This window comes from Vespa crabro, chromosome 25 (assembly GCF_910589235.1).
Source record: "Vespa crabro chromosome 25, iyVesCrab1.2, whole genome shotgun sequence".
Classification (NCBI taxonomy): domain Eukaryota; kingdom Metazoa; phylum Arthropoda; class Insecta; order Hymenoptera; family Vespidae; genus Vespa; species Vespa crabro.
The window spans coordinates 1,338,886-1,365,784 of record NC_060979.1 but is presented as its reverse complement, the minus strand read 5'-3'; the positions used below and the strand labels follow the sequence as shown (position 1 = coordinate 1,365,784).

Genomic DNA, 26,899 nt, shown 5'->3' with positions numbered 1-26,899 from the left:
CTGACGTGAACTTTATCTATTTTAGATTTGGACAATTTATCTTTAATAATAAAATAAAATTTATTGCACAAAAAAACAAATTAAACGATAGAAATACAAAAGAAAAAATTTTACAAAGATGTTTTACTCCGCCGAATGCATTCGAGCATAAATTAAGCCACTATATAAAATAATAGATTTCTTTTCGATATCCCTAATATATATGCTTTTATTTATTTATTTATTTTTTTTTTTTTTATGGATGAACACTCAGTCACACGTTTTAATCCTTAAACTTTTTGAGACCATTTCTCTTTGTTTTCCTACTTCCAATATTTTTTATTATTCGTTGCGAGATCGTGAAATATTTATCGAAAGAAATAATTCTAAATTTCGTTATCATTTTTATTGATAAATCGATCGTCCTTAGATTTTTTTTTTCTTTTTTTTTTTTTTTCATGAGATTAGGACTGCTAAAGTGGTCGCGAATCTCAAAAGCATGAGAGGAAAAAATTTCATGAATGAAGTTTTTTTAATTTATTACTACGAAATATTGCGTTTCATTTAATAAATCGATAAGATGTACATTCTATGATTGAGGTAGAGGGGATAAAGACTCTAACTACTTCTATTTGACTTTATAATTTTCAGTGTAAGAATGAGCTTCGTTTGAAGAACATATGCATGTGTTCTAAGAGACAAGGAAGGATTGATCGTTTGAAACATTTCTTCTAACATTGTTTTCGAAGTGCAACTATTTTAATTATAAAAAATGGAAAATAAATATGAAAGTGAGTAAAATTTATATATATAATATATATATATATATATATATATATATATATATATATATATATATATTCATTGAACAGTATGTATAAATATATTCATTGAAAAACTAAGATTGAGCTATTAATTGTAGTGATAATTTTTATGCTATTTAATTGACATTTAAAGTCACGCACTGTGATTAGTGGTCAAAAATCGTTTTTTTTTTTTTTTATTTTTACAAATATTTTAACATTTTAATAATAAGAAAATATTTAAAATATCAATAAAAACGAGTACGGCGAAAATTTCGATCGTGTTTCTTTGCACGTACTAAAATAAAAAATTAAACAATAATTATACATAACGTGTCAGTAAATAAATGTTACAAAAGATTCGATAAATAAAATAATTAAATTCGCGCAGTATCGACAGATATCAAAGTTTTATAAAATAGAATATTGAAAAATGTGAGCGTCATCGTGATCGTATTTGTCTAATGGAAAAAATTATTATCAACGATTATCTCTACATGCACTTTGACATCAGATATGCAAAATTATACGTAGGACAATGGCAAAGTGCGAAATAAATTATCGCGATAGTTCATTAATTTTATTGTATTTTTATATTATCGTATTCACTATTTCGTTATATCATTTGCGAGTACCATTATAAATGAAAAACTATTGATTATTGTATTTTGAATGTGATCAAATACAAAAAGAAAAAAATAGAAAGAAAACAGAAGAAATATGCAAAAGAATCGCTTTTTTTTTTTAATTTTACCAAATATAAGATCGCTTTTGAAACGAATATTCAAGGTTATAATACCATTCAATTATTCATTGAAGGTATCTTTTCCGTACATAAAACTAAACAACTTTATTATGCCCATTAAAATATGTCCATTTATAAATCAGATTACTTTTTTCACGTAGTTTCTTTTCCGTTGCTCCTTCGTTATTCATTGCCATTATCATTTTTTTTTTTTTATTCTATTATTGTAAATGTACGACATTTTAATTCAAATTGATTTCAAATCATTCGATTCTGATTATTACTTGAATAATCTATTATCGTTCCTGGATTCGAACGAACGAAGATAAGTCAAGAACGGAAGGAAACGTAAAAAATATAATAAAACATTAAATAACTCAATATTGTTATTTTTATTGGATCATGAATCAAAACAAAAGTCGAAGGTCAAAGCAAAGGTCGAATGTTAATATAAATATGCATAAGGCTAATGTAAATGTATTTTATACGTCAGATTATGTGTACATATTAATGAGATATCTTTTTCAAAATATGGTTTTTATCTAATACTGTTTATCTTTATACGAGAAAACATTCGAAACAATAGTTTTTAGTAATAATTTACAGAGATGATGAACTGATCTAATAACAGGAATAATATCGAAAGTAACGATTCTTATCGCAATAATTCCTTAATTGATTTTTATTAACGATTATTTTCACAGATTTTTTCGAAATTGTACGAACATGCTCGACGAAGGTTTTCATTATTTTTAAGCACATATATATATATATATATATATATATGCGAAAAAACTTTCTTGATAATAAGCATTAATAATTTAATAATTGAGATCATAATTAATTGATGAAGGTTCAATGATAAAAGAAAACAAACAATTGCACGAATCAGCTACTTCAAATATTATTTTCTTTTTTTTTCTTTCTTTTTTTTTTTTTTTTTTTTTTGATTTGAAATTATTTAATCATTTTCGTTAATTATTATTGAGCGTTAATAAAAAGTGATTATTGTTGTAAATAAATAAGGATTATGTTACAAAATTATTACAATACTTTTTCCTTATGTCTTACTTTTTATCGATTTGAATGTATTTTTTCATAACGCTATTTTTTTTTTCCCAAAAAATATTTTGAAATTTAAAATTTTTTCCAGCCTAAGTAAAACTTTGATAAACTCATGCTCTAGATCATCCCTCAATTTTGACGTTCGTTGAGCAATAAATAAAGATTCGTACATTTTTGGAATTTGTTTTTTTTTTCTTTTTTTTTCTTTATATTGTTTATGCGATTCAATCAGGGTTAAGGAGAGTAGGAGATCGGAAAATTTATGCTCTTACAAAAAAAAAAGAAAAGAAAAAAATTTACTTTTTATCGTATAATTTAAATAAAAAAGTGCTTACGTAATGTTGAACTGAAGTTTGCATAAGAAAACATTAAAAAAACGAAGCAAAAAATTATTTAATGAAGCAAAAAATTATCTAATGGGGCAAAAATATTTCTATCTATTATGAATATATTTCTATTCAATGTATTAATTAAAAATCTTTCAAGGATATCGATTAGACCAATCTCATCTTGCAGATTCTAAATCTAATCAATAACTAGACCTAACCAATAACTAGATCAATAACTAGATATAATTAATAAACCAGATCTTAAATAGATTCTAATTTTTCGCTTTCTTTTCTTAAAAAAATTTATCAATTCGCTTTGATTCCTATGATGATTGAGGTATTTAATATTAAAAAAAGAAAGAGAAAAAGAAAAAATAACAAATAGATCATTCTATTTGTCATTCCAATTAATTAATAATTAACAAAAATTTGAATGGCCGCGATTATTATTATCGAGAATGATTATTAATCCGAAGGTGCCAGATCTGAAGAATATGGTCAGTGTGACATTGTATCCTATTCAAGCTGTAAAAGCTTTTGGCGAGTGACTAAACTTGTATGAGATCTCGCATTATCTTGAAGGAACTCTACACCTTTTCTGTTGATTAATTCTGGCCTTTTCTGTTAAAGTGCATCATTCAGTTTGTCCAGCTGATGACAGTAGACTTCCGAATTAATTGTTGTGTTATCCGATAAAATCTCAAAAAAAGAACGATTCCTTTAAAATCTCACCAAACAGACAGCATCACCTTTTTTTGATGGATATTGGCTTTGGAAATGATTTGAGCAGGTTCATCTTTTTTGCTCCATGATCTCTTGCTTTTAACATTGTTATATACAATCCATTTTTCGTCCCCAGTAATGATGCGTTTCAAAAATGGATCATTTTCGTGACGATTGAGAAACGAATCACAAACGTCAACGCGACGACACAAATTTCTTTCCATGAGAACATGGGCAACCCATATATCGAGCTTCAAGGTTAAACCCAGGTCTTTCAAGTGGTCATAAACAGTTGAACTTGATAAATTTAAACTCTCACTGATCTCACGTGTTGTTATTCTCCGGTTTGCATCAACTAATGCCTTTATCGTGTCTTTATCAGCTTCAACCGGCTTTCCAGAACGTGGTGCATCTTCGACGTCAAAATTGCCGGATCGAAATTTGCAAACCAGTTCTGGCACTGGCATATTGTCAACACATTTTCTCCATACACATCGTTAATTTCTTTCTAGCTTGAACATCATTTTTACCTTTTCTATAGTAAAAAAATAAAATATGACGAAAGTGCTGCTTATTGGTCTCCATATTTAAAAGGGCACCAACCAAAAACTATTGCGTAGAATGAATTGGACTTTTTCATACATAAGCCTTGCTATATCAGCTCTCAAAACATATAATGATTATGCGGCTTAAGTGTGAAGTTGGGTGCAAAAAAATACAATTAAATCCTCTGTGGGGAAAAAACGAAATTACTTTCCAATTAACCCAATATGATGATAATAATTACAATTGAAAAAATTATCGAGTTTAATATATTTCGAATGACGTTTTATGACACTTATTATTAGCAATGTAAATGATATTTGTTATTAAAAAAAATCATTACGTAGATCTTTTTCTCTCTCTCTCTCTCTCTCTCTCTCTCTCTCTTTCTCTCTCTCTCAATTATGAGATATTATTTTGATCGTGAGAGCGAATTTTTATGTTTTAGAATTAGATTAATGCATTATTAACGATTATATGAAGGCATTTCTTTTACTCGTGTTTTTTTACGTGTGTGTAAGAAAAAAGAATAAAAATAATGAAGAAGAAAGAGAAATTAATGAAAAAGACAAAGGAAATAAATAAAATATTATAAGTCAAAATTATTGAACGTCATAATACTATCGTATATGCAAATTGAATGAAATAAAAAATGAAAGAGGTGCTATAAAGATAACAAGAAAGGTTCAAGGTCACGGACCTGCAGGTTTTCTTATGTTCAAGAAAAAGTCTCTACTTTTCTGTAATAAAGATTTATTTATGTACTGTCTCGATTGTCGCTGAAAATTTTTATTAAAAAGAAAAAAGAAAAAAAGAAAGAAAAAGAAAAAAAAATCGTCTGGGAATAAATTAAGATGAAACATTTAGACAAGTGCTATTTGTTTTTTTAAATCTTTCTAATTAAATTATTAATACAATTGTAATATAATAATTAATATAAATTTATTAACGAATAAGGATAAATATATGTATGTCTATCTAATATTATATTTAAAGCAAATAAATTTCGATCATTTTCACGATCGATCTTCACACGTCTCATTTAGACGCGTCATTTATGACGCATCATGTTGTCATGTATGAAATTATTTCTCTCTCTCTCTCTCTCTCTCTCTCTCTCTCTCTATCTATCTATCTATCTATATATATATATATATATATATATATATATATATATATATATATATATTTATATATATATATATATATATATATATTAGGTTGGAAACTATGAAACGGGCGTTTTTGTTTAGTTATTTATTTTCATTCAACGCCCGTTTCATAATTTCCAACCTACTATATATATCACATCATTCAATAAGTCTTTGGTCTAGCTAGGAAAGACAAAATTTTTTTTTAGAAATTCAACTTTATTCGTCAACATACTCCTTTCTTTCAGTAGTGATACATTCATTCCAACATTCTTTTAACTTTTCGATGTCTTTTTTGTTAAACAATTTGTTTTTAGGCCTCAAAATAGATCTCAGTTTCGGCAATATCACTTCATCACGTTTGAGCCAGATTTGTAATAGTTTTTCTTTTTTCTTTTATCTAAAGTTTACATTTATCTTTGTAGATATCTATGGAAATGTAAAAATGATGAAAAAGCTGTGGAAAAGAAACGAACAGGATAATAATGATGACATAGATAGTTTTAAGACAATTGACAAGGATTTGTCTTACGTAAATTTTGATAAATTGACACCGATACAAACGTTTTATCATGGAGAAAGTATATTAATAACCGGTGGAACAGGATTTCTTGGAAAATTATTAATCGAAAAGTTATTAAGAGGATGTCCAGGTATAAAGTGTATTTATTTATTGATACGTTCAAAAAAAGGGAAGGATGTGTCTCAGCGCTTGGAAGAGATGTTTGAGAATGTGGTGAGTTTTATTTTCCTTTTTCTTTTTTCTTTTTTATTAGTTTTTTACTTTTGATCGATTATTAGAAAAAAAAAGGTCGATCAATCTTTGTCAAAAGTCAAACAACCTCCCATCCCCCAACACAACCCACTTCAGCCCAAAATTAATCATTCTCAATTAATTAAATGTTAAGATTACAATTAATCTTTCAACGACGAAAGATTTTTTTTTATTTAAATTAGATCAGTTATATAAAAATAACTGACTTGATAGAATTTATGTAAAAATAATCGGACGTCCATATTTTTTGCGCATTAAGATTGTTCGATAAAAATGTTTTTTTTTTTCTTCCCCTAAATGAAAAATTAAAACGGACTTCGTTCGTACAATAGAATGATTTTTCTTTCTTTCTTTCTTTCTTTCTTTTTTTTTTTTTTTTTTTTTTTTTTTTTTTTAATGTAACAAGAATTTTCTTTTTACTCAGATAATCGTGCATGATTAGATTAAATTTGAAGGCTCGATAGATTCGTTAGTTTTATTTTTGTCCAAAATAATTAGCGATTACTTATTATATTATATTATATATATATATTTATTTATAAAGCTTTATTTCCTTTAAAAAAGATCGTGTTAAAGTATGATATTTTTTGGGAATAATTTATGCACAAATAAGAAGCTTTTTCAAAAATTCATAAACAATATAGGGTAAATTAAATCTTCGTCTTTAAAATAAGACCTTTTTCATAAAAATCGATCAAGAATTATCGCCTGTTTTCATTGATGACGTATACAATTAAAAAATCAGGGATAATGAATAGCCTTAATCCTGAATTAACTTAATGTCTTCATTTTACCCAAGAAATAGTAATTCGTTATTTAAATAGATATTGAATTAATATAAGAGGAAAAAAAAAACAGAACAAAGGAAGAAAAAATGTTAATTAAGAAATTATCGATTAGAGGATTAAATTGTGCTAAGAGTTACTTTTCTTGGCGTAATATATATATTAGGTTGGAAACTATGAAACGGGCGTTTTTGTTTAGTTATTTATTTTCATTCAACGCCCGTTTCATAGTTTCCAACCTAATAATTATATCAACGTGTTTAAGTGTGACAATAATGGAATATAAAATTCTTTATATCTATGGTTTCTTTTTTGTTAGTTATTTTCAAGACTTAAGGAGAAAGAACCGACATTTCGAAATCGAATAATCCCAATCGAAGGCGATTGTAGCTTATCGAATCTTGGTATATCGATAATCGACAATGCTGAACTCATAAAAGAGATATCTATTATTTTTCATGTTGCTGCAACTGTAAAATTTAACGAGAAAATAAAATTGGCGACGGCTATCAACGTTCGAAGTTTGAAAGATTTGATAAACTTATCGAAGAACATGCCGAAATTAAAGGTAAGAATTTTTTATGCGTTTCATAAAGAAACGAATTTCGAATTTCAAAAAATTCAAAAAATAATGATTTCAGGGATATATATATATATATATATATTTTTTTTTTTTTTTTAATCTCTACCTTTTCTTTTTATTTTTTTCTTCTTTTCTTTTTACTTTTTTCTTTTCAATCTTTTTAGTTTTATTTTCCTTTTTCTTTTTTTCTTTTTTCTTTTCAATCTTTTTTTCTATCTTTTTATTTTTTTTTTTCACTTCGCCCTTCAAATTCACTCCAATATTTTTCTTTTTTTTTCCTTTCAATTTTTTTATTATCTTTTTATTTTTTTTTTTTTTTTCACTTCGCACTTCAAATTCATTCCAAGAGTGTAACAAAATTAAAACTCGAAAATTCGACAATTTTTTCGATTTATTTGTTTCAATTATCGACAAATCGTAAAAGAATAATGGTCGTCGGAAAATGTTTTTTTCGACAAAAGTTACTTCGTTTTATTTAGACTATCGTTTGTTAAAAGATTTATCGATCGTTCATTTAATTGGATCAAAAATTATAAACAAGAATATTAATGATTTTTTGAAAGAATTTAATTATTTTTTTTTTTTGTCGTATTCTCCTTTTTCACGTGAAATCTTAATCGGTAGTTTATTTAATTATGAAATAGCATATATATTTTTTTTAATTGTTTTTTTTTTCTTTTAATTTATTTTTTCTTCTCTTTATTTGTATTATTTATTTATATTTTTTTTATAATATTATTTTTTATATTTCTTTAAATTTAGATACAAATTTAAATACAAAATTTATTCTATCGATGAATTGTGTTTTTCGATAATAGAAGACATTCATCATATACAGGGTGTTCGTTTTATAAATGTTCGAGCTAATATGTTATGCGACTGGTTGATATTAGAAGAAATTTTGTTCAAAATAATTTCCATCATTTTGTGTTAATTAAAAAAGCACTGAAATATCCAATTTTTCTCTTTTCTTTTATTTACGATCTTTTCGAGAGACCAAATATCAATATTATTATTCTTTTTCCTTCTTTTTTTTTTTTTTTTTTTTTTTTTTTTTTTTTTTTTTTTTTTTTTATTAATTTATATTATTTGTATATTTATATCGACATTTGCAATCCGATAAACAATCCATAATAGAAATGTTTTACGAGATATGATTTTCATTGTAAATGATCACTACTGTATAAAAAGTACTGTAAAAAAAGAAGAAAAAAGAAAGAAAAGAAATGACACATTAAATATTATATTGACTTTCATAACTAGACACAAATTATGAGTAAACAAAAAAGAAAAATGAGAATATATTAATACGGAAGTTTATCGTGTGATCATCATGTAAAATAATTCATAACATTCATACCGAATATATATGTGTTTTCAAAGTTATCAATATATATATGTATATATAAATATAAGAAGCTTATTGAATCATTGGCATTATTGGAATTAGATCATCTCTTCCATTAGAAAATACAAAAAAAGTTCGATGATTACATTAGAAATAAATATTTCTAATAAATAAATATTAGTTACATTTTATAGTTATCTCAGTTTTTCTTTACCACACTATATAGTGTTTACCATGCGATATAATATAAATTAATTTATTTTTATAAATGTTAAGAAAAGGAATAAAAGAAATGTTAAAAAAAATGATCGACATGTGGCGTACGTTTGACACAATGATAAGAAAACGATTTCATTAATACAACAAGAAATTTGTTTTTCTATTAAAAGATTTTCTATTAAAAAATTTCTATTAAAATAAAATAAGGAAATATTATACTATATATTTTTATAGTTATTTACATTGATTAATCATATTGATTTCATATCAATGAAATATTTTTAGAATGAAAAAGAAAACAAAAGAAAATTATTAACATTTTTCTATTTATAACTATTTTTCTAATTACAAAAATAATTCGCAGATCTTACATCTAACGATAGTACCGATTAAAAATAGTAATCCTTCTCTCTGAAAACATTTCTTGCCTATTCATTATCATTTTTCTAATTTGAATATGAAATCGAAAAAAAATAGCCATATTTTCGGCAATTGATTTGCAATCATCTTGAAATAAATTTTCTGAACAACAAAAAGAAAAATTGCGTAATATATGTATCTATTTATATATGTTCTATCGATCTCTTGAAGTATTATAATTTGTTTCATAAAATTTCAGTAACTCTACGTTACTTTTAACGATACGAGAAAATACATTATCTTGATAGAATATGTTGCTATGATAGAATATGTTGTAGACTTATCAAAAAGAAAAAAAAAAAGAAAAAAAAAACAATAATAAATATAAAAAATTGAAACCACGACGAAAAAAAAGAATAATCTTGAATTAAAAAATATTGGATCATAGTAATGCATGACTCATATGAATCGAAAATGATTCATTTAATCGTCATTTTCTCGTATCAAAGTAACAGAGTTATTGTTTTGTAACAGGATTATTGAGACATACTGTATGTATTGATGAACATCAGGATATTTCAAGATAATATTTGACTTTAATAAATCTTCGATATCTTTGATATTTCAGAGTTTCGTTCATGTATCATCTATTTATGCCAATTGTATGCAGAGTTTGATTGAAGAGAAATTTTACGAACCACCGATGGATCCTGATAAATTGATAAATTTGGTTGAAAGCATCAATGAAAAATTACTCGATGAAATTACACCACGGTATGTTTATTTTCAAACATATAAATCGTTTCACGCAAAAGTTTATTTAGAAATAATCAATAATACCAGCATCGATAGTCATTTGAAAATCTTTTCAAAATTTTTTAATTCAATACCGATAAATAGTCTTACGTTATTTAAAAATATTTAAGTTAAATAATGGGTTGTTCGGAAAGTAATTCTGTTTTTTTTTTTTTTTTGTGAAAATGAAAGACAATTTTCGTATAATGAACAAATATTTTATTAAATTGTATATTGGCCATTCTGGTCTAATACCTTTTGCCATCTTTCTGGTAGTAGCATGATTCCATGCTCATCAAATTTTTGGTCTTTGCTGGCAAAAAACTGATCGAGGTGATTTTTGAAGTGAAGGTTTTACCGTAAAAAAAATTTTGCAGTGACCGGAACAAATAATAATCTGAAGATGCCAGATCTGGAGAATATGGTAGGTGTGGCATTGTATTCCATTCAACCTGTAAAAGCTTTTGGCGAGTAACCAAACATGTATGAGGTCTCGCATTATCTTGGTGGAACACTATACTTTTTATGTTGATTAATTCTGGTCTTTTCTGTTGAAATGCATCATTCAGTTTGTCCAACTGATGACAGTAGACTTCTGAATTAATTGTTGTGTTATCCGATAAAATCTCAAAAAAAGAACGATTCCTTTAAAATCTCACCAAACAGACAGCATCACCTTTTTTTGATGGATATTGGCTTTGGAAATGATTTGAGCAGGTTCATCTTTTTTGCTCCATGATCTCTTGCTTTTGACATTGTTATATACAATCCATTTTTCGTCCCCAGTAATGATGCGTTTCAAAAATGGATCATTTTCGTGACGATTGAGAAACGAATCACAAACGTCAACGCGACGACACAAATTTCTTTCCATGAGAACATGGGCAACCCATATATCGAGCTTCAAGGTTAAACCCAGGTCTTTCAAGTGGTCATAAACAGTTGAACTTGATAAATTTAAACTCTCACCGATCTCACGTGTTGTTATTCGCCGGTTTGCATCGACTAATGCCTTTATCGTGTCTTTATCAGCTTCAACCGGTCTTCCAGAACGTGGTGCATCTTCGACATCAAAATTGCTGGATCAAAATTTTGCAAACCAGTTCTAGCACTGACATATTGTCAACACATTTTCTCCATACACATCGGTTAATTTCTTTCTGGCTTGAACAGCATTTTTACCTTTTCTATAGTAAAGAAGTAAAATATGACGAAAGTGCTGCTTATTGGTCTCCATATTTAAAAGGGCACCAAACAAAAACTACTGCGTAGAATCAATTGGATTTTTTCACATACAACCCTTGCTATATCAGCTCTCAAAACATATAATGATTATGCGGCTTAAGTGTGAAGTTGGGTGCAAAAAAATACAATTTAATCCTCTGTGGGGAAAAAACGAAATTACTTTCCGAACAACTCAATACTAATAACTTAGTCTTACGTCATTTTACAATTTTTAAGTTGAATATAAAGAATGTAGTTCTACATCATTTCAAAATCTTTAGATTGAATATAATGAATGTAGTTTAACATCGTTTGAAAATCTTTAGGTTGAATATTGATATCATAATTCTACGTCGTTTTAAAATCTTTAAATTGAAATCAGTAACGTAGTTGTTTATATCGTTTATAAATCATCAGATTGAGTATTAGGTTGAATTTCAGAATGAATTTTTAAATCTTCAGGTTAAATATCGATAACGTAGTCGTAAATCATTTAGAAATTTTAAACTTATATATCGGTAATGTAGTCCTACTTTATTTCATAATCTTTAAATTGAATTGACGCCATTTTAAAATTAGTACATATTACTCTAAAAAAAATACCTTTATAAAATTTGTTAGATAGCAACAGAATGCATTATATAGAAAAAAAAAGAAAAAAAAAAGATCTATAACTTTAAAGTATCCGTAAGGAATACTAGATTAGATTAAAAAAACTAGATTGATAGTAGATAAAAAGTCCGAAAAACAATAAGAAACGTAAAGTAGTTTTATTTGCAGATTTTAGAAAGTTTCGTTACATATAAATAAATATTTTTGTCGGATATCTTAATAAAGGATATTTTTATTAAAATATTAAATTTTAATTGTTAATCTGTTTGTTCAATTTTCGTTTAAATTTATTAAATTTTATTGTTAAACATTTTAAATCCGTGGTATTGTTTCTTAATTTGTTAATACATTTTTATATTTCTCGTTATTATTAGATATTACGTAAAATTATTATGTAAAACAAATCTGCAAAAAATGTTATGAAAAAGTTTTTGGTTACAGTAAATTCGTTAAAAAAGAAAAAAAAAAGAGAAAAGAAAAAGAAAGAAAATATAATATTTATTTATAATTCGTATAGAATTTAAGCAGATATTTCAATTTTAATATTTTCAATAATTTTTCATCAAACATTTAACTTATTTTTTTTTTTGTTGCTTTTTGAGTTTTATTAGCAATAAATGATTATAAGCATCATATCAAGAAGTAATATTTTTTTATACTCGCACACATTTAACCCTGTAGTTGCGTCTGTGTGATGTAGGACACTACTGATCGATTTCGAGTTCAATTAAAACAATTTGCGCACTGCATGATTCATGAATTTTTTTTTTTTTATAATGATCGAATTGGAAATGCGTATACAAACCTACTAATTATATTATTTCCGAGGTATCAAAGAATATACAGTATTTTTTTGGAGTAAAAATTATTCATTCTGTATAAATGACGGTTGTTCAAAGTTCATCCCGCAAGTAAACAATTTGAAATTATTTTGAGATGTACACAACTAGGATTAAATGAAAAAAAATCCATGAGATATTGTCCATGAACTATGGACATTTTAGAAATTACATGCGGCATATAATTGAGCATCCTACGAATTAATTTACTGTGTTAATTAATAAATATACATTTAATAATTAACGAATAATAAATGTGCATTAACAATAAACTTTATTTGACATTAGATTACTCGGTATATGTCCGAATTCTTACGTGTACACGAAAGCTGTTGCCGAGAATGTCGTGAAAAAGAATATTGGGATAATACCAATTGGAATATTTCGTCCAGCAATTGGTAAATATTAACGTAAAATAAATAACGTAGTAATTCTTGTAAAAAAAAAAAAAAAAAAAAATAAAAAATAAAAAAAACACATTAAACGATGTATGTCAATTGATGTCAATTAATTTCCAGTAATATCAACTTATCGAGAACCCATTCAAGGATGGGTTGATAATATATACGGACCAATTGGAATTGGAATAGGCATTGGAATTGGATTAATACGAGTACTACATTGTGATGGTTCAGTAAAAGTTAGTTTAGTACCGAGCGATATGGTGATCAACGGTTTAATCGCTAGCGCCTGGGACATTGCATATAATCTAAGGTACAATGAAATAATTTTTATTTGAAAATTAGCGAATCCGTGTGTTGTGTTTTGTTTTGTTATGTTTTTTTTTTCTTTTTTTTTATATTTAATCGAATAAATAATATTTCAGATTGAACGACATTCCTATTTACAATTATGTATCTAAGGATAATCCAATAACTTACGACGATTTAAAAGACAAGGCTGTCAAATATGGAGTACGATTTCCTACTGAAAAAGCAATTTGGTATTATAGCTTTAGAAATATAAAACATCGGTTGGTCTATATTTTTTACATGTACTTTCTACATTTATTACCAGCTCTTATTGTGGATACGTTCGCTTTGTGCATCGGTAAACAGCCAAAGTAAGTTTCTCTCTCTCTCTCTCTCTCTCTCATTTTATTTTTTAAGAGCAAAATTTCATGCGATTGATATTCCTTTTCGACCAAGATTGCTTGGTTAATCCTTAAACTGATTTAATCCCAGTTGATCCAAAGAAATCAATTTCTACCTCAATTAAAACAATTGCATGATTCATGAATTTTTTTTTTTTATAATGACAAAATTGAAAATGCATCTTCGAATCTACTAATTATATTGTTTTTAAGACTTGAAAGAATATACAGTATTTTTTTTTCTTTTTTTTTTTTTTTTTTTGAAGTCAAAATTATTCATTCCGTATGAATGACAGTGAATTGATGTTGAAAGTGCCTGGCTTATAGCGGATCTCAAGTGTACAATTTGAAATTATTTTGAGGTGTACGTAACTAGAGTTAACGACTCTCCTAATGTCATCTCAATTCTGTTTTAGTCTAAAATCTGCATATAATCTAATCCATTTATCATATTCATGAATTGGTCTCCATCTTGTCAATCTATAAGTTTTCGTAAATTCAAGGTAAAAAAAAATTAAATTGATTTCTCAAGATACTCTCTATCGATCTATCTTTTCTTTCGATCAAATTTTCGATCATATGCTTTATTTACGCGACAACTTAATTCCATGTCTTTTTATTTGTTATAACATTTAATAATTTTATCTTCAGCACTATTCTCGTATCGAAGATCTTTATTATTTTTCTTTCTGTAATAATTTTTGCTTATAATTCACTTTTATAAAATGGCGCGTTTGAAAACAAAACAAAACAAAACAAAACAAAAACAAAAATTTACAAGAACAATCTTCTAATACATTGATCTGTATTCTAGTTTAGATTTTATAATATTCTTACTTTTTCATTATCATTAGTTATTTTACTATCATGTTAATCGCTATAGTTGATTATTTTAAGTAATTAAATTCATTCTTATTTATTTAATAATTTATTTTTATTAAGATAAGAACAAATATCTCACACCTAACTTTATTATGACAGATCCCATTATCTTTGTCATATTCGTTTATGTTCATTTTGTATTCGATAAAATGACAATATCATTAGGAAATCTTTGAGTTTTGAATTTTGTCCTCTCTAATTGTAACTACTTTTACTAATTTACTTTTGATTTTCTTTACCGTATACATATTAAATATTAAGAACGTATTAAAATACATATTAAAAAGTAAAAGAGAGAGAGAGAGAGAGAGAGAGAGAGAGAGAGAGAGAAAGATTATGACTGTCGATCAATACATTTTAGTTGATCAATATATTCATAGTTTTATAGATTTATAGCTTTTCTTTTATATTCACTATGATTACTATCACTGCAGTTTGATTCTTGTAAATATTGCAGATAAATTTTAATTTTCTGTACTTGATTTCAATCATTTTCAAAATCTCAAAAAACTTAATAAAGTTAGGATTTACAAAATAACCATTATCGAACTCATCTATAAATGTTACAAATATGTGTGTTTGTTCTTTCTTATTAGGCATTATAAAATCAGTCGTAGGATTAGAATTGTTTCATGTCGACATATTTTGTAAAACAATATCGATCTTTCATCAATTCAATTTGTCTTTTGATTCTTCTGTTAATAATTCATTAGCGGTTAATAATTTTCAGATAAAAAAAATCACTTGTGGTTAATTGTTTTCACACATTCAGGTGAAAAATTACTTGTGTTTAATATTTACGACGATTTATTTTCTTAGGGATAATCACATTTTTTATAAAATCAAAGAACATTATGCATATTTTTTAAGTCTTACATATTAAATGGCATAACTTCGTCAAGATTGTTCCTTTTTACATTTTTAATTCAGATTGCCTTTCTTTTATTTATATTCAAATTCCTTAATGTTTTGTCAAATTTTAATCATAAAATTTGATCTCTTCTTTACTATTCATTCATTCTCTTTCTAACATCTGATCATCGAGAGATTCTTTACTTGTACTTATTAAAGTTACTCCATTATCATCTTTCGGGAATAATCTTATTTTTCCTCTACGAACTAATTTTCTATCTTTGATTTTTAAACGTTATTTAGCACGTTATTTTTACTTTTTACCATAAGTTTCATTTAATGGGTTGTTCGGAAAGTAATAAAATTAAATTTTTTTGTGAAAATGAAAGACAATTTTCGTATAATAAACAAATATTTTATTAAATTACATATTGGTCATTTTGGACCAATCAATTTGGTCAAATGGTCTTTTGCCATCTTTCTGGTAGTAGCATGATTCCATGCTCATAAAATTTTTGGTCTTTGCTGGCAAAAAACTGATCGAGTTGGTTTTTGACCTGCTCATTTGAAATGAAGATTTTATCGTTTAAAAAATTTTGCAGTGATCGGAACAAATAATAATCTGAAGGTGCCAGATCTGAAGAATATGGTGAGTGTGACATTGTATCCTATTCAAGCTGTAAAAGCTTTTGGCGAGTGACTAAACTTGTATGAAGTCTCGCATTATCTTGAAGGAACTCTACACCTTTTCTGTTGATTAATTCTGGCCTTTTCTGTTAAAGTGCATCATTCAGTTTGTCCAGCTGATGACAGTAGACTTCCGAATTAATTGTTGTGTTATCCGATAAAATCTCAAAAAAAGAACGATTCCTTTAAAATCTCACCAAACAGACAGCATCACCTTTTTTTGATGGATATTGGCTTTGGAAATGATTTGAGCAGGTTCATCTTTTTTGCTCCATGATCTCTTGCTTTTGACATTGTTATATACAATCCATTTTTCGTCCCCAGTAATGATGCGTTTCAAAAATGGATCATTTTCGTGACGATTGAGAAACGAATCACAAACGTCAACGCGACGACACAAATTTCTTTCCATGAGAACATGGGCAACCCATATATCGAGCTTCAAGGTTAAACCCAGGTCTTTCAAGTGGTCATAAACAGTTGAACTTGATAAATTTAAACTCTCACCGATCTCACGTGTTGTTATTCGCCGGTTTGCATCGACTAATGCCTTTATCGTGTCTTTATCAGCTTCAACCGGTCTTCCAGAACGTGGTGCATCTTCGACATCAAAATTGCTGGATCAAAATTTTGCAAACCAGTTCTAGCACTGACATATTGTCAACACATTTTCTCCATACACATCGGTTAATTTCTTTCTGGCTTGAACAGCATTTTTACCTTTTCTATAGTAAAGAAGTAAAATATGACGAAAGTGCTGCTTATTGGTCTCCATATTTAAAAGGGCACCAAACAAAAACTACTGCGTAGAATGAATTGGACTTTTTCATACACAAGCCTTGCTATATCAGCTCTCAAAACATATAATGATTATGCGGCTTAAGTGTGAAGTTGGGTGCAAAAAAATACAATTAAATCTTCTGTCGGGAAAAAAACGAAATTACTTTCCGAACAACCCAATATTATTTTCCTACACACCTCGTATACATTCCATTACAGCGTCATATCATACATGGAATTCTCAATAAATTTACATTTTTATTCAAGGTTACTTAAAATATATAACAAAGTTCATCAATTTTCGGACGTACTTGATGTATTTTCTACAACCGAATGGCATTTTACGAATGAAAGATGGGAGGAACTGTTAAAAAAATTAACAATGGAAGATCGCCAATTGTTTTTCTGTGACATAAAGGAACTAATATGGGATACTTTTTTTAAAAATTATATGTTAGGGATAAGATTATACGTCTTAAAGGATCCTATTGAAACGCTTCCACAAGCACGTATAAAATGGCGAAGGTATTTTCTTTCTTATCTTTTATTTAACTTCATTATTTATCTGTGACAATGATCTTAGAATGATACATTTATTTGTTGAATTTTCAAGGCTTTACTGGATTCATCAAACATTGAAACTTATTATCGCCTCTGTTTTTTTAATGGTAATATGGACTATAATTTTGAGACTATTTGCAATTATTGACTATGCGTAAAATTAACACAGTGATATCAATTATGGCAACCGAAAAAAAAAATCGTAACTGATACGTTTTGCCAAAATAAAAAAATTAAAGATCTGTTTTATTAAATGCATCCATAATAAATGAGATCATTTATGGGATAAAGATACAATTAATATGGGGAAAAATGCATTTTTGTTTTCGTAAAATTTCATATGGATGTTGATATTTGATTTTCTTTCTCTTTTGTTATTTATTAAATTACTTACTTGTAAAAAGTAAAATAAATGTAAAAAAAAGGCTTAATTTTTATCTTTTGTATGTTTTCATTTTGAACGATACAACAGACTTCGATCAAAACCTTACTAAATACATATTTTTGAAAGACAATATATTACGATCATATTGCACTTTGACATTTACTGGGAAGAAACGAAAATTAGTATGAAATAAAAAGTTCAATAATTGAGCGTCGGATTCAACGTCTATATCGTTGTAATCACTATAAAATCTTCATTCTTTTGTTTTCTTTTATTTTTCTTTTTGGAATGCGCTCGAATGCAATAGTCTGGATTTTCAAAAATCCTACAAAAATATCAATTTTTAATTTTTGAATTTCGAGTCATAAATCGTTGCATATCGATAGGATTAAAGATGAGATGAGACCAATTGTTTGTATCTGTCTTTACAGTTCAATGCAAGAATAAGAAATATGCTGGAAAGAATAGAAATTTCCTGTAAAAGTGAAGTACAATATAAACATCTATTTAAAAAAATAGAATACTGTATATATATAATTGAATTGAATTATCATATATTCTTATATTACAAATATATTTTATATTATTTATATTATTATATATTATTATTAAATATTAAATAAATATATTTATATTTATTATAAAATTATCATGTATTTTTATTATTATTTTATTTATTATTTTTATTTATTAATTTTTTATTATTATGTTTATTTATTATTTTTTTAGATTATTACTAGAATTATTATTAGTATTATTATTAGAATTATTATCTGATCGGTCTTTTTTTTTGTTTTTGTTTCTTAATTATCAATCAATTTAATTATAAATAATTTATCAATTAACATATATAAATATTGAAATCTCGAGTGTAATTAAAAACATACGAAGTAAATTAATTGATTTTTCTTTGACACTTATTACTAATAATCCTATCGATTTAATTATTGAAAATAATATTAACGAGATAAGGACAACGAGATGGGGGAGCATTTCCAGTTAGAAATTATATTTCATTTGTCTTGTATCATATATATAAGAAAAAAAAAAGAAAATTTAATACGATCACATATTATAGTGAATAACATTAACAATAATAATCACTTCGAAATGATATTAACGTAATTTATTTTATATCCATCATTGTCTATTTCGTTATATTAAATTTTCTGTCTTGTTCATATTGCCGAAAAATAATATTGAAAATAAATAGATAAGACTCATATGTGTTTGGTATCTTTGATATAAAACTCTACGCATTTTGATCTCTAAACACTTCGTTTTTAATAAACATTTTTCGAACATATCTTCGAGTTATTTGATTTCAAGTGAAGATACGTTACTGCCATTTATTTTTATTTAATCTACTGAAAGGTTTAAAAAATTTGGAAATTCCAATTCTTTTTTTTTCTTGCAAAAATACGATATATATATATATATATGTATATGTATATATATACATATATATATATATATATATATATATATATATATATATATATATATATTGGGTCGTTCGGAAAGTCATTTCGTTTTTTTTTTTGTGAAAATGAAAGATAATTTTCGTATAATGAACAAATATTTTATTAAATTATATATTGGCCATTCTGGTCCAATACCTTTTGCCATCTTTCTGGTAATAACATGATTCCACGCTCATAAAATTTTTGGTCTTTACTGGCAAAAAACTGATCGAGGTGGTTTTTGACCACCTCGTTTGAAGTGAAGATTTTACCGTCTAAAAAATTTTGCAGTGATCAGAACAAATAATAATCCGAAGGTGCCAGATCTGAAGAATATGGTGAGTGTGACATTGTATCCTATTCAAGCTGTAAAAGCTTTTGGCGAGTGACCAAACTTGTATGAAGCCTCGCATTATCTTGGTTGAACACTACACTTTTTATGTTGATTAATTCTGGTCTTTTCTGTTGAAATGCATCATTCAGTTTGTCCAGCTGATGACAGTAGACTTTTGAATTAATTGTTGTGTTATCCGAAAAAATCTCAAAAAAAGAACGATTCCTTTAAAATCTCACCAAACAGACAGCATCACCTTTTTTTGATGGATATTGGCTTTGGAAATGATTTGAGCAGGTTCATCTTTTTTGCTCCATGATCTCTTGCTTTTGACATTGTTATATACAATCCATTTTTCATCCCCAGTAATGATGCGTTTCAAAAATGGATCATTTTCGTGACGATTGAGAAACGAATCACAAACGTCAACGCGACGACACAAATTTCTTTCCATGAGAACATGGGAAACCCATATATCGAGCTTCAAGGTTAAACCCAGGTCTTTCAAGTGGTCATAAACAGTTGAACTTGATAAATTTAAACTCTTACCGATCTCACGTGTTGTTATTTGCTAGTTTGGATCAACTAATGCCTTTATCATGTCTTTATCAGCTTTAACCGGCCTTCCAGAACGTGGTGCATCTTCGACATAAAAATTGCCGGATCAGAATTTTGCAAACCAATTCTGGTACTGGCGTACTGTCAACACTTCTTCTCCATACATCTCGGTTAATTTCTTTCTGGCTTAAACAGCATTTTCACCTTTTCTATAGTAAAAAAGTAAAATATGACGAAAATGCTGCTTATTGGTCTCCATATTTAAAAGGGCATCAACCAAAAACTAATGCGTAGAATCAATTGGACTTTTTCATACACAAGCCTTGCTATATCAGCTCTCAAAACATATAATGATTATACGGCTTAAGTGTGAAGTTGGGTTCAAAAAAATACAATTAAATCTTCTGTCGGGAAAAAAACGAAATTACTTTCCGAACAATCCGAATATATATATATATATAACATATAACACATATATATACATATATATATATATATATATATATATATATATATATATATATATAACACTCACTCGCACGCGTGTGCACACAACATTTATATATGGCAATCTCGTCATTGTTTGTTCTTCATATTTTATTTACATGAATTATGCCCAACGATCATTTCGTTAATATTCCAAAACATAATAGCATTATAATTCTATAGCATTCTACATGGGTAATTGAATATCAAAAGTAATTAATTATCACGGACAGTATAGCTGCAACGAATAATATATTTTTATGATTGAAAATGTTCGTTATCAGCGTGATCATTCGAATATAAAACAAATTAGTTCATACGATTCATAGTTTTTTTTTTAATACTTTTTCAATTTTATAGATTATTCTTATTTATTTATTTTTTCTTTTTAATATAAATACTCGTTAAAAAGGTTTGTTAAACATAAATAATTCATTGACCTTTATAGCATATGATATTTCACGTGATAATATTTTATCTTGTAAATAATATGGATATTTATTTGAAATACTGCGATCGAATCTGTTTTATAAAACCAAATGTAAAAAGTAATAAATAATAATAAAAGTCTCTAAAAACGTTAGATTAAAAAAACAAATAAAAAATAATAAAATGCACTATATAGTATATATAATATATAATATACACTGAACTATGTATATTGAACTATAAACGGTGCGTAAGGGATTAATTATTTTAAAAAATTCTCGTGGATCATCGCGTTAAGGTTAACGTTGAATATCGGGCATTGAGATAAACAAAATTATCCGATAATTAGTAAAATCTAATTAAAAGAACGTTTGAAAAGAAAAAGTAAAAAAACGAAAATTTTGCGTGATAGAGAAGAAAGTGTAAAATAGAAATGATAGAAATAAGACGATGAAAAAAATTATAGGCTTGTATATTTGCAGATCAATCTGAGAAATTAGAATAATAGATGTCCTGACGAAAGACGATAAAGGAAAAGTGATTGTTAATGAAATTATCAATCGAAAATTTTGAAAAATTCACGCCCATACGTGAATATTTTACGATAATCAAATTCTTTTTCTAATCGGTGAAAATGGATTTATGATTAAAATATCATTCTTCGAAAAAATGTTTGTAGGATTCCTAGAGTGCATTTATCTTTTGATACGACCGAAAAAATATTCTTTCTAACGGTCAATACATTATACTAATAGAGTTGTAAATTGAATTAAGCCTTCTTTGTGAATTACTTATTATTTGCTATGGAGCGAAAAATTAACGAAAGATTAAAGTGTACATTATATACTGGTAATCATACTAATATTTAACATTTACTAAATAAATTAAACAATAAAACAAATATTTTCTATTAAGAGAAATCTTTTGTATTTTCTATTATTCTCTTTACTATTCTCTAATTACAAAGCAAAAATCACTCCTTTCGTACGGAGCAAAATCAGTTAATATTTTTAATCGGACGCTTTATTCGATTAAAATTTAAATCGAACTATAAAATACCATGGCGTAGGAAAATGAGGTTTTCATAAACTGTAATAAAAGATTTCGATTAATAAAAAGTTCCTTTATTATCATAGTTCGTATCTATAAAATTTATTTTACCGTGCCAAAAAGATAATGGGATAATACGATTACTCCTTTAACAGAAAGATTGCATGGCATCATGCTCTTCATTATCATAAATAGTAAAATTTTTTGCGTTTTCAAAGATAACGTGTAAAATGGAATTTGGCATCTATAAAGATTAATTCATCAATTATATTTTAATGAATTAGTCATCTAATTAAAGTAAACTTAATGCAATACAGACAATTTTATATATATTTCGGCGTGATGATCTATCAATTTTTGTCCAAGGTAATGATAAATGTATATTACAAACATAGATCCAAAGATATAATTACTCTTTTGTAATACTTCGCTCATATTAATAGTAAAGGAAAGTATCTGAAAAAACTAAACAAACGCGCTTACTTTATTATAATTATAGAAATTCTGAAGGAAAAGTATTTCTCTCTTTTTTTATTATATTTTTCAAACAAATGTCTACATTACTTACGTAAATATAATTTAAGATAATCACAAACATTGTGAATATCGCCTCGAACAGACAAATTCTCCCATGATAAAGTTTTACCAAATTGACGAAACTTAAAGAGCGAAAAGAAATAAAAAGAATAGAGTAATTTTAAGGAAAAAGAAGAGAGACATGCAATAATATTATTATTCAAAATTGGCACATGTGCGAATAAATTAAGTAGAATACAGTTTCGTGAAATTCGTTACAAACTCGATGACGTTGTCGTAGGATTTTATGATACCGATGATCCACTCATACTCTTCGTTATAATTGATAAAATTGTATGTATGATAGAAATTATGCGATTTCCTTTTATATCCTTTCTCTATCTTCCATCTAAGTGAAAAAAAGGAATAGATTTAAATTATAAAGAAGAGAAAATTAAATTTCGACTGGAAAATATTTTTTAATATTTGTTGTCAAAAAAGATTGTATATATATATATATACATATATATTTTATAATATATCGTCGGAAATGATTACTTACGTGACGATATTGAAAAGAGCGCAGCTATGCTGTACAAATGATACGAATATAGAACAATGTGCTATTCCAATCGTGCTTAAGACGATTATGCATGCGTATTCGTTGAATAGTGCGAAATAGAAATTCGATTGATCTTTCAAAAAGTAATCAATAGAAATTGGTAATATTAATTCGGTTTCATCCAGTACATCAAAGATATATAAAATAACATGTATCACGGATGGTAGCATTAGAATCGTAATATACATATAAAAAGCAACTGAAATAATAGAACGTTAATTTAATTTAATTATTATAAACATATAAAGTAACTTCAATAATGTATATTCTTTTTCTCTATTTTTTTTTTTTACTTGCGATTAATATTGTACACATTCTGCCTAGATTAGCATATATTTTTAATATCATCAATTCAGACTTCATCGTCATATTATTCCAATCTGATTTAATACGAAATAGAATTGCCTTTATCTGAAAGTATTACGATATATTGTATCCTTGCATGTTTATTTGTCTGATTTAAATAAAATAATTATGCCGAATACGAACGATTTTAACTTTCGATAAAAAGTTGTAATATGTTAATGAAAAGAAAATACTAGGCAAAGCCGTTTCCAATAATTTCGTGATAGGATCTATCTTCAGTTCCGACAAGATGAGCATACAAACCTAAAGTACATTAAGCAATCTTGATCTAACTTGTTCTAATCACATGTTAGTATAATTATATATCAGAAAGTGATTTACCTGTGAAAATGATGCTACTGCTATGATAAGATTGAAACAATAAATGTGAATCATTTGACACGAAGATGTTTTATAAGGCGAAATGCCAATTAATTTAAAGAATAAAATATTATAAATATAGTACTCATTTAAGAAATACTTCTTGTCTTCCGGAGACATATTGGTAACTCATACAGCGCATTAATTTCGATTGGCTTCTAACCCATGCCGTTTTCTATATCAAATATTCTAAATATCCCTTCTAAATGAATTTTTAAAATAATAGATGTAAGCGTGGATTTCTAACAATTGTCTCTAAGAGCAGAAATTTTTTTTCCCGCAGCAATAATTCATGTAATATTTATTACATATGATACGTTTCTCCCCTCTTAGTCCAATTGTGCGTGTATAACTAAATAGATTTTTCCTTCTAACTATTAAGTTATTATTTGTCATTTACTCCTTATATGGTCAATTATTTTCTCCCTTCTACGATGGACATGCGCGTTGCCTACGCAGGCACTTCACCATTTCCTTCTCTCTCAGTATGATTTCACTTTTCAAAGGAAAGACATGGGGGAGATGTAACTATTATTTTGTAGTGTCTATTGGACATATAAAAAAAATTGTATAGTGACAATTATTATCTCCTCAACATCAGCCAATATTGATTTATATGAACGTAACTATGATAGTTGGCACCAATATAATAACAAAAATTTACTACTTATTTTATAGGCAAGTAATTGTTCCGAAATAATTCTTCATTATTTCTTATAAATAAGTGGACATTATATGTTGTTATAAATGTTGTTCTATATCTGTCCTTTTAGAAATTTTTTTTTTATTTCATATAAATATATATACAAATATATATATATATATATATTTATTTTTTTATTTATTAAGTATATAAGCAGATATATTTATAATCCATTGAGTACGATGTAATAAAATTTGTAGCTTCCTGAAAGAATGTTCTTTATATAAAATTCGTATCGTCGTTGGAATTACATTGCAATAGAAATATAGCCTCTTGTAGAATTTTTCGTTATACGTTTCTTTCTCCAATTCTTGTATGTATTAATCAAATAGTTTAGGACTACACCTAGTAATCAATATCTTTCGGCACCAACAGGTAAGCAGATCACCATTTGTTGATTGTTGTCTTTCGTTTGGGACGAGTCTGTATTCGTACAGTATATATATGAGAATAATTTTCAGCAATATAACTAATATTTATCCCATGAATTTTGAGTATTTAAAAAATTTTGATTTCCTTAAATTATATTATTGAAATGTTGTAAAACATGCTTTGGTATTTTAAATGAAATACATGAATCAAAAAAAAATATTTTTTTGTATAAATGTTTATATATCAATTATGTTGCGATTATAAATTATTCAATCAGATTGTGTTATTTTTTATCGTAAGATATAATCTGAGGATACATATCTATAAACTCATCGGTACGAATTAATATCTATAGGTAAGTCTGTCTTATTATTGATGATTGATATTGTTTAGTTTTTACCAATAGGTGATTTTACCCGTAGAAAAGATTTTTTCTTTACCATCAGTCAATTTCGCAGGTAAAATAGATATTTATGTTATCTTTGTAAAGTAGATCGTTACCTTATCGTGAATCAATAGAAAATAAATTGTTATCGGTTGATATTTGAAGGAAATATGTTATTTACTACATATAAACAGATGGTATATTGAAGTTATCTTACGCATAGTTATTTTTCATTACGATTATTTATAAATATTTTATTTAGGTAATTGCTATAGAATTTTCCGGATTTTTTTTTTCTTCCGAAATATATTGCCTCTTTATATTGTTGTGCATTTTACATTATTTTGCATATATAAACATATCATATTTTACTTTAATTTAATAATACATAACTGATACTATATTTGTTAATAATATACTTGATACATAATTATTTTTTCATGATTATTCGAATCGAGAATTTGATTCGTTGATTGAATATATAACCTCATTTTTTTTTAACCAATCATGCCTCGAATTAAACGATAAAAAGAATATTCCCATTCTTCTGATTTTTTATGATATATCGATTCCGGCATTATTCCAATTCTAGAAATGGTGATTATTATAATATTATAAAGGAATTAATATCCTCATCGAAATTGGATATCGCATCGGTATTGAAGAAACCGACAAAATATTGTATTTTTATTATTATCTCGAAGAAAAAGAAAAAAAGATTCGAATGCTTTGAATATCAGCATAATTATAACTACTTAAAACACTTAGAAAGCCGATAAAAATTCTGAAAAAAAAATCAGCAAATTAAATGAGATGAGGTTTTAATAGAATCAATCCAATAGAAAAATTATTGAGTCCATTATTTTGGTTAATAATTTTTACAGTTTCAAATGAAAAATTACAAGCAATTAATATTTTTCACATCTTCAAATAAAACATCACTTGTGATTAATAATTTTCACACTATAAGATAAAAAATCGATATCGGTTAATAGTTTTTACACTTTCGAATGAAAAATCACTTGCAATTATTAGTTTTCAAACTTTCAGATAAAAAATCAATTTCGGTTAATATTTACAACGAATTATTTTTTTAAAGAATAATAATATTTCTTAATAAAATCAGAGAACACTATT

General features: G+C 26.5%; 3 protein-coding genes across 4 annotated transcripts in view; 1 reads left to right on the top strand and 2 right to left on the bottom strand.

Annotated features, from left to right (window-relative positions):
• LOC124432382 (fatty acyl-CoA reductase wat-like) overlaps window positions 1-18,657 on the top strand; it is a 35,660-nt gene extending 17,003 nt beyond the window's left edge. Inside the window, exons 1-9 of one of the 2 annotated variants that reach the window (XM_046981321.1) lie at window positions 631-770; window positions 5,764-6,074; window positions 7,218-7,466; window positions 10,037-10,182; window positions 13,167-13,276; window positions 13,397-13,592; window positions 13,705-13,941; window positions 17,440-17,697; window positions 17,786-18,657. In XM_046981321.1, coding sequence (XP_046837277.1) covers window positions 752-770; window positions 5,764-6,074; window positions 7,218-7,466; window positions 10,037-10,182; window positions 13,167-13,276; window positions 13,397-13,592; window positions 13,705-13,941; window positions 17,440-17,697; window positions 17,786-17,891 — 1,632 coding nt within the window. In that variant the 5' untranslated portion in view covers window positions 631-751 and the 3' untranslated portion in view covers window positions 17,892-18,657. Of the gene's footprint in view, window positions 1-630; window positions 771-5,763; window positions 6,075-7,217; window positions 7,467-10,036; window positions 10,183-13,166; window positions 13,277-13,396; window positions 13,593-13,704; window positions 13,942-17,439; window positions 17,698-17,785 lie in introns of those variants that run through there. The other variant, XM_046981322.1, reaches the window with a different exon arrangement.
• LOC124432383 (histone-lysine N-methyltransferase SETMAR-like) lies at window positions 3,431-5,287 on the bottom strand. The gene has a single exon (XM_046981323.1). The coding sequence runs from the start codon at window positions 4,109-4,111 to the stop codon at window positions 3,650-3,652; it is 462 nt and encodes a 153-aa protein (XP_046837279.1). The 5' UTR covers window positions 4,112-5,287; the 3' UTR covers window positions 3,431-3,649.
• Window positions 18,658-22,972: 4,315 nt separating the features above from the next.
• LOC124432391 lies at window positions 22,973-25,446 on the bottom strand. Its single transcript, XM_046981331.1, has 3 exons — window positions 23,870-25,446; window positions 23,517-23,775; window positions 22,973-23,363 (listed from the first exon to the last, which is right to left on the bottom strand). The coding sequence occupies exons 1-3, from the start codon at window positions 23,943-23,945 to the stop codon at window positions 23,201-23,203; spliced, it is 498 nt and encodes a 165-aa protein (XP_046837287.1). The 5' UTR covers window positions 23,946-25,446; the 3' UTR covers window positions 22,973-23,200.
• Between the last annotated feature and the right edge of the window lie 1,453 nt (window positions 25,447-26,899).

Excerpts from the sequence above, each read along its gene's own strand:
- LOC124432391 (XM_046981331.1), bottom strand. The coding sequence starts at position 23,945 with ATGACGATGAAGTCTGAATTGATGATATTAAAAATATATGCTAATCTA. Across the intron at positions 23,776-23,869 it reads GTGTACAATATTAATCGCAA|TTGCTTTTTATATGTATATT; the intron begins GTAAAAAAAAAA and ends CTATTATTTCAG. Across the intron at positions 23,364-23,516 it reads GCTCTTTTCAATATCGTCAC|ATGGAAGATAGAGAAAGGAT; the intron begins GTAAGTAATCAT and ends TTTTTCACTTAG.
- LOC124432383 (XM_046981323.1), bottom strand. The coding sequence starts at position 4,111 with ATGCCAGTGCCAGAACTGGTTTGCAAATTTCGATCCGGCAATTTTGAC.